Raw genomic sequence first — 8,342 nt, 5'->3', positions numbered from 1 at the left:
TCCAGTTCGCCGTGTCCCACCAAGATTCTCTATCCCACCTACTAATCATGAAATCATGCCAGGTGGAAGTGTCAATATCACCTGTGTGGCCGTGGGGTCACCAATGCCTTATGTGAAGTGGATGTTGGGGGCAGAAGATCTGACACCTGAAGATGATATGCCAATAGGAAGAAATGTACTGGAACTGAATGATGTAAGACAGTCAGCAAATTACACCTGTGTTGCTATGTCAACATTGGGTGTCATTGAAGCAATAGCACAGATCACTGTCAAAGGTATGCTCAATGGTTTTTGCTCTGAAAGTGAAATTTCCTGACTAATGTTCCTACAAAGTCTACCCTTGGAATTCTAAAATGAATCAGTTCATCTGGGTTCAGTTTTCAGGTGCCAAAGTCTAATCATATCTATGGTATCATATAAGGTACACATATCTAGGTAGGCAGATTCTCTCTTAAAAGGACTGACAGTCTAAGTGATGATAATCATCAAAACATTTAACAATAGACTGGGCCAGAGCACTAACCAGGCAGAATGAGAAATGTTAGACACTGTCAACCATTGTGATAGAACTAATGCATACAGGTTTCATATTAATCCAACACTGGGGAGAATGTATGATAGAAAACTACAAGTAAATATCAATAAATGCTCAAATCCATGAAGACAAAAGAAAATTAAATCAACATGGCTTAATAAGAGATGTTTTAAATTTTTAATGGGGCCTATCATTAAGAACCAAAATGTAAGGGACATTATATTCTATTTTAACTTAATCTCTTACCTACTGTACATGAAGTGCTCAGGAAATATTTCCTTTAAGTGCACCAAATGTAACCGAAGTACTATGTTTCACAAATATTTTTGAAATGAAGGAAACAAAAGTAAGTGTGTGAGGTACCAGTTATTTTTATCAGTGTTTATAGAATTCTAGAACACTGTTGCAAACACAGTCAGAGTGAGGGTGACTTTAGATTCTCCCAAATGTCTGTGACTATTGCAAAAATGAACACAAAATATCTTTGCTTTCCAGGAAGTATTATCCTAAAAAAAACGTAACAGATGTGTTGTCACTGGTGTCATATCCCCCACCAGGCATGTAGATCAAATATATGCTGCATAAAAGCAATAATGTGGCGTGAGAACAAAGCTACACACTACTGTCAACATTTAGTCATTTAAAATAGTAACATTGTATTGAATATCCATAACTGTATTAGGCATACTTATACTATCCACACATTATAGGCACAAAACCTATACTATACAGTAAATGTGACCCCAAAATTAATGTCTATTAAGTAGCAGTAAGCACACCTTAATTAGCAATATTTTTACTTACCATAATAATTCAGAAAGCTATCTAGGGAAAATTTAGATCATCTACTTTTCTGAAAAATGCCAATCCAGAATATTTAAACAAATGTCTTTCTATTATTGTTTTCAGTAAAATCCCTTGGCCAAATATTATCATTCTATAGTTCTTAGAATAATATGCAAATATTGAATCACCTTTCTTATAATAACTATTTCAGTTTCAAATATTTGAAGGTTTATTGAAGACTTTTCAAGAATTCAAATTCGGGACTAACAATAATATCTTGTTCGACTTACCTTTGTTTTCCTGACTCTTGCCGGTCCTTACACTCTGCACTTCAAAAATAAATAAATATAAGGATGAAACCTATAGGCAAAAAGTAAATCAAAACAAAAAGAACAAGTGAAAGAGAGTGGGGGAGAATGTATCCTCACTCATTCATTCAGTTAGGTGTCCATTCAGGTTAACACTGCTAGGCAAGGTACTAGCAGTGTTCCGGAGTTATCAAGTACAAGCTTGCAACTCTTGAACATCTACCATTCTAGAGAGTATTGTACTCTTTGCCTTTACATTGACAAGGGAAAAGCGTTTGAAAGGGTTAATCATATGAATGTTACATTCTGGGTTTTCTCTCAAAAGTTAGCTTGCTGGAATTCTCTCTTCCCCTAGTAACAATTCCTTTCAAAATCAATCTCCAGGGCAAGACACTTAAGTATGAGGTCACCAGTGTGGATAGTTTGTATTCTCAATCAGTAGCATTTTGAGTGAGGTCCCTCTGCTAACAGGAAAGAATTGGAGCTCTAAAAGATGGATTTAATTGCAAATATTTGTCAGATAACCAGGTATTACCAGGATTGAATATAGGGACACCTGGGTGACTCAGTGGTGAAGCATCACCTTGTGCCCAGGGTGTGATCCCGGGGTCCTGGGATCGAGTCTCACATCGGGTCCCCACAGGCAACTGCTTCTCCCTCTGCCTGTGTCTCTGCCTCTCTCTGTGTCTCTCATGAATAAATAAATAAATAATCTTAAAAAATAGAATACATATTATGACAGTAAACTACCTTAAAAAGTTATTTGTGAATATGCTTTAATTTAGTTCAACATTTTTGAATATTAACTAAAAAACATGAATTTGAAATTAATTTGAAATTTACTATTCTTTCTTATCTAAAAATTCTTGGTTAGATTATTATTTTTTAAATTACAGTAATAAAGTCTTACAGCTGGAAAACATTAAGGTCATTATTTGTCTATAGCAATTCAATGCCACTTCAAAATATTCTAAATTGTATTCTTTTCAATGTTGGTATTTAGTTATTCATTTCTTGAAGCAAGGGGCTAATTGGCTAATTGCCAAACTCTTGGTTATAATAATAGTAATAATTGCAACTACTGTTTTTTGAAGGTGCTGGATACATACTAAGAGCATTACTGGAGTAGCTCATTAAATCTTCACAGCAATCTCATGAAATATGGTTACCCAGCTATATAATATAATCCAGTGATAGTTCTTCCCATTTTCCACGTGAGAAAACTAAAACAAAGAGAGGTTATGCAACACATTCAGGATCATATAATTAATAACTGGTGGATTTGAATACAAGCCTCAAAATACAATGCTCTAGTGTGCTTCTAGTAAAATGGCCTTTGTCCCCTATGCATCTTACTGTACATCCTACCTACTTAGAAAACTATCTTTTGTTATAATCAAATCTAATTCAATCTTTGGTAGATGCATAATTTGGTCATTCTGGTAGAACAGCTTATGTATCTTTGTAATATCTGAGAGCTGATGAATACTCACCATCCTTTCCTCTCCCCCTAAGCCTTACCCAAACCTCCAGGAACTCCTGTTGTGACAGAGAGCACAGCCACAAGCATCACGTTGACATGGGACTCCGGGAACCCAGAGCCTGTCTCTTACTACATTATTCAACATAAACCTAAAAATTCGGAGGAACCTTACAAAGAAATTGATGGGGTGGCAACCACTCGCTACAGTGTTGCTGGACTAAGTCCCTACTCAGATTATGAATTCAGGGTTGTTGCTGTCAATAACATTGGACGGGGACCTCCCAGTGAGCCTGTGCTAACGCAGACCTCAGAACAGGCACCATCCAGTGCCCCACGGGACGTCCAGGCGCGGATGTTAAGTTCAACCACCATTTTGGTACAGTGGAAGGAACCTGAAGAGCCAAATGGACAAATCCAAGGATACAGAGTTTATTATACAATGGATCCCACTCAGCATGTCAACAACTGGATGAAGCATAATGTAGCTGACAGCCAAATCACTACTATTGGCAACTTAGTGCCCCAGAAAACATATTCTGTCAAAGTTTTGGCTTTTACCTCAATTGGAGATGGTCCTCTTTCAAGTGACATACAAGTCATCACTCAGACAGGAGGTACGTCAGGTTTGGGATGGGAAGTAGGGCGGGAGGGGAGGAATAGATGTTAAGAGGTGGGAATGGCAAAAACAAAGAAAGGACCAAGATAAGTATGAATTTTAATTTTTGAGACTTAAGAGTTTCTAAATGAAAGTTTAAGATAAGGTCTCTGGAGTGGAACAGGTATGGACACCTGAAAGACTAAGTAATACTTTTAAGTGGAGGGATGCATTTAGCATTTTTCTTTTTTGTACCTGAGTGACTTGAAGATTTTTCTGCATGAGCTGGATGAATGCATCCTCTATGCAGCATTTGAGACTAGAAATAGGCTGCTTTATATTAGTAACTGATAGAATACTCTTACACAATTGTTTAACTTATGAAAGGTTTTATGGTTCAAGATAAAGTTGAAAGTGAAACCATTTTTTCAGGAGGTCTTAGACAATTCAAGGTCTTTTTAGGGAAGCTATTCACTAAAAATAATCTTCTAATGGATTTTTTATTATTTTTTTTTCTTTGGATGGCTTCATGGGTGGAGAGAGACAGTTATTGAGATCCAGGATCAAACTTTGGGGCCTCATTGATGCATTTTATTGGATATTAGAACAGACATTGCATTATTTTTTGGAGAAGACCTTGGCCGTTCCAGTGGTTTTATTTTCATAAGCAGTTATCAGACCCCTCTGATCTGATTCAAAATGATCAATTTTGCCTTGGGTTGAGAATATGACAGCAACTTTCTTCGAAAGTTTATTTTTGAACATCTGAGAGCTCTTAGTTTGACCCCTTGTTGTGTCGCTACCTCATAACTTGTGTTAATCTCAATGTCTTGGCAGCATGCCATTGGTCTGTTCCAAGAATCTACATAAAAACCATATTATTGGATGTAGTAGCTATAGTCTGTAGCTATACAGATGCATTTCTGTGTGGGATGCATTTTCTGAATTATCAGAACCTGATCAACCTGTGTGGTTAACCCTGACTTATCTTCATGTTTCATCTTTATGAATTATATCACTGGGGGTGTTCATTGATTTTCCCTGGCTACCAGAGACCTCAGAACATATTTGCAGTCTGCCCGGCTTTGTTTTATTTTCATAGTGTGATTTGGCTCTCACTGGTTCATGGATTTATTATTTTCTCTAATAATATGAAAGATAGCTATAAAAATATGTTTATTTTTCTATATACACAATTATTCTAAAAACATTCATATATCTTTCCTACTTGGCTTTTGCAGTTCTTCTGTATTTATTTGCTATATCAATATATAGAAGAACACTGTAGATTAAATTTTCCTTATATAGCTCATTGGTAAATGCAGAAATCTGTGAATCTTGTTCTTTTTCTTGTCTAAAACTGGTTAATTATTATAAGATTATTTTTATTGCACTATTTTAGCAGCTACCTAACACTTTAAAGATAAAATATGTAAGAACATATACCTGTGTCCCATGTTTAGTTTTTCTAATTTTTCAGTGGTGATATATATTTTTAAGGATTTATTTATTTATTTGAGAGAGAGAGAGAGAGAGAAGTGGGGGTGGACCTGAAGAAAGAAACCCAAGCAGACTCCCTCCTGAGCATGGAGCCCAGACACAGGCTCAATCCTACCACCCGTGAGATAATGACCTGAGCTGAAATCACTAGTCAGACACTTAACTGACTGAGCCACCCATGTGTCCCTTAGTGTTAATATTTTTAAAATTCCTAGTCTTGGAGTAATATAACCAGAGTTTGAATCCACGTCTACCAGTTTTAGCTCTATAACCTTGAACAATTACTTCATTTCTCTGAACTTCAGTTTTCTCATCAAAAATAATAAGCCTTGTAGAGTTTCGAGGTGATATTTGGTTTCTAGGGCAGCTGTAACAAAATACCACAGACTGGATGGTTTGAATAACAGGAATTTACTGTCTCTCTGTTCTAGTGGCCAGACGTTTGAGATTAAGGTGTGCATGGAATTGGTTCTTTCTCAGGGCTCTGAGGGAGCTTCCAGGCCTCTCTCCTAGCTTCTGGTAGTTTGCTAGCAATCATGGCTGTTCCTTGCTTTGGAGAGGCATCACCCCTGACCCATGCCTTTATTTTCACATCCTCTTCTCCCTGTGGACATGTCTCTCTATCCAAATTTCCTCTTTTCATAAGGATACCAGTCGTAATAGATTAAGGCTTAAGCTAGTGATCTGATCTTAAATAATTACATTTGCAAAAATCTTATTTCCAAATAAGATTACATTCTGAGGGTTAGGAATTCAACATATGGATTTTTGTGAGATACACTTCAACCCATAACAGCCCTATGAATTAGTTATTGGACAGAAATATTTTATAACTTAATAAGTAATAGATAATCATCATCATAATAAAAACAGTTGCATATGTGGCATAGTCTGCTGTGAACTTTGCATGTATTAATTTTAGTACCCAATTAGATAGATATGGAATTACCCCATTTGCCAATGAGTAATTTGAGGATTAAAGAAGATTCAGGAACTTGTTTTGTGGTCATAAGATTGGTAAGCAGGAAGGCAGAATTTAAATCCAAGCTCCCTGCCTACCTTAAACCATCATTACTTTCAAATTAATAATTTGCCTTTTGTGACAGGTTTAATGTCTGCTAAATTTTTGTGCCCACCAGGTGCTCAATAAATAAATAGAGGCAGGAAACATAATCATTCATTTATTAATATCTTTATGATAAATCTTTATTTAAGAATTGTATGAATTTACTTCTGAAAGACTTGGCTATTAGATTATTCCATTACAAAAGTACAAAACATCATTTAGATGTTAAAAAAAAAAAAAGCTTATCTGAAAGTAGTGAAAGGAATATCTCTTTTAGAGGTTATTATACTTGATTCACTAAATTTGGCTCTAAGTTTTTAAACCACAAATTTAAATATAGGACTCCTTGATGACTTATAAATTTTTTTCCCTGACACTAGGAAGATTTAGGTATCTGAGATACCAAATACTTTCTGGAACTAAATTCAACCAAAACATAAGAATCCTTGGGAATCATGAGAATCCTTATATTCAGAACACAGAAGACAGACAATAATCCCTTGGCTATAGTTTATTGATAGATAGAGAACTGATGGTTAAATGAACCATATTTTGGTTTTCTGTATCACCAAGAGACATAATATGACATAAGCCATAACTCAGTTAAGGTAGGGCTACACCAGGGGCAACTGAGTTAATGTGGGACTATAAACTTAGAAAAATCTGGATGAATTGAGCCACTGATGCATTAGAATAGTTGCTCCAAATCTCAGAGCATTTTTATATTATTTCCAAGAACCTTGTATAATAGTACTTTTACTACTCATTGATTGAGAAGATATAATGACTTCTGCCTGCCAAGATCAATAGGCTAAGAAAACCTTCCAAAATAGCACAATGATTTGATCTGTTCCCTAGGCTTAATTAACAAAAAGCCATTTGATGTTAGTGGACACCTGCCAAATACAATGATGTTAGTCCTAATATAATTAATGCTGAGGTGCTCCTTTTTTTTTCTTGCTGACTAACTATTTCTTAGGATCATAGCTAGGCAAAAACATAAAATCATTATGAAATATTCCTCTAGAGAGATTACAGAAAATTTGAGGATATAATTATTTTAATAATTATCTTTAATTATTTTAATTTTATCTTTACCAAATTTTATCTTTACCAAACCTATGACAATTTACTTACCAAGATGTATGAATTTCTTAAGTATATTTTAATTTTGTTCATGCAAAGATACAAATTTCTATGTCTTCTATATCTGAAAAATGTTCATTTCATTTTTTATCTTTAATTCCCTGGCACTAACAGTTCTATTTTTGTTTAAAATTGGACTATGAAGAAACAGTACTTAGTAACAAAGTGAGTTTAAGAGGAAAGTTGTCACTTTTGAACTCATCTAAGATTATTGTTAACATATTGATGTAAATGGAGGATTAATATTAAATTATGTATTTCTGATAATATAGAAAATCAAAATAGAATCTGTTTTATAGTCAATAATATTCTCCTTAATCATGAATATTCATACAGTTAACAATATTAAGTAATTTTTAAATGGTTTTAGATATGAAAATAATATTTCGGTTAAAATATTATTTTTTAGAAACATGAATTCATCTTCCAGTTTTTCCATAGCTTTACCACTGGTATTACAGTCACTTGCTGCTAGTTCACCTTAAAAATATGGAGAATGTAGTATATGGCCATAGTCAAGGGAAGAATTTATATTGTACTAGAAAATTATTTCTTCTATTAGAATACACATTTTGAAAGAATGTCTTTTTATATAGTTTTCTTGTATAGATAATTATAATAAGAACATACAGTAACTGTACTATATAAAAGACAAATAAAACTGTGATAAAGAATATAGTAAATTACATCTAAGACCTAATGCCCTAAAATATTGCCTGATGTTTGTGCTAATTGGAGCCATTCTAAATCTGTTAAATCCCAATGTCTGTCTTTTTTCTTTCTTTAGAAAGCATATCTGACCTCTAATTTTTCTGCACATTTAATAGATTCTTGGGAAAAATCTATGGATTGCTATGTGTATACCTTTCTCAGCATAGGCTTTTGGGAGGAAAAGAATTATGTATATTTACTAAATAAATACT

At 34.4% G+C, this 8,342-nt stretch overlaps 1 protein-coding gene across 38 annotated transcripts in view; it reads left to right on the top strand.

The window, feature by feature from the left end:
* PTPRD (protein tyrosine phosphatase receptor type D) overlaps positions 1–8,342 on the top strand; it is a 2,191,141-nt gene that overhangs the window by 2,003,022 nt on the left and 179,777 nt on the right. For all 38 annotated transcript variants that reach the window (XM_077911920.1, XM_077911956.1, XM_077911938.1 and 35 more), the window contains 2 exons: positions 6–275; positions 3,145–3,726. In XM_077911920.1, coding sequence (XP_077768046.1) covers positions 6–275; positions 3,145–3,726 — 852 coding nt within the window. The remainder of the gene's footprint in view (positions 1–5; positions 276–3,144; positions 3,727–8,342) is intronic.

The sequence above is a fragment of the Canis aureus genome, chromosome 10 (genome assembly GCF_053574225.1).
Source record: "Canis aureus isolate CA01 chromosome 10, VMU_Caureus_v.1.0, whole genome shotgun sequence".
Classification (NCBI taxonomy): Eukaryota; Metazoa; Chordata; class Mammalia; order Carnivora; family Canidae; genus Canis; species Canis aureus.
This window is presented reverse-complemented; position numbering and strand designations above follow the sequence as displayed.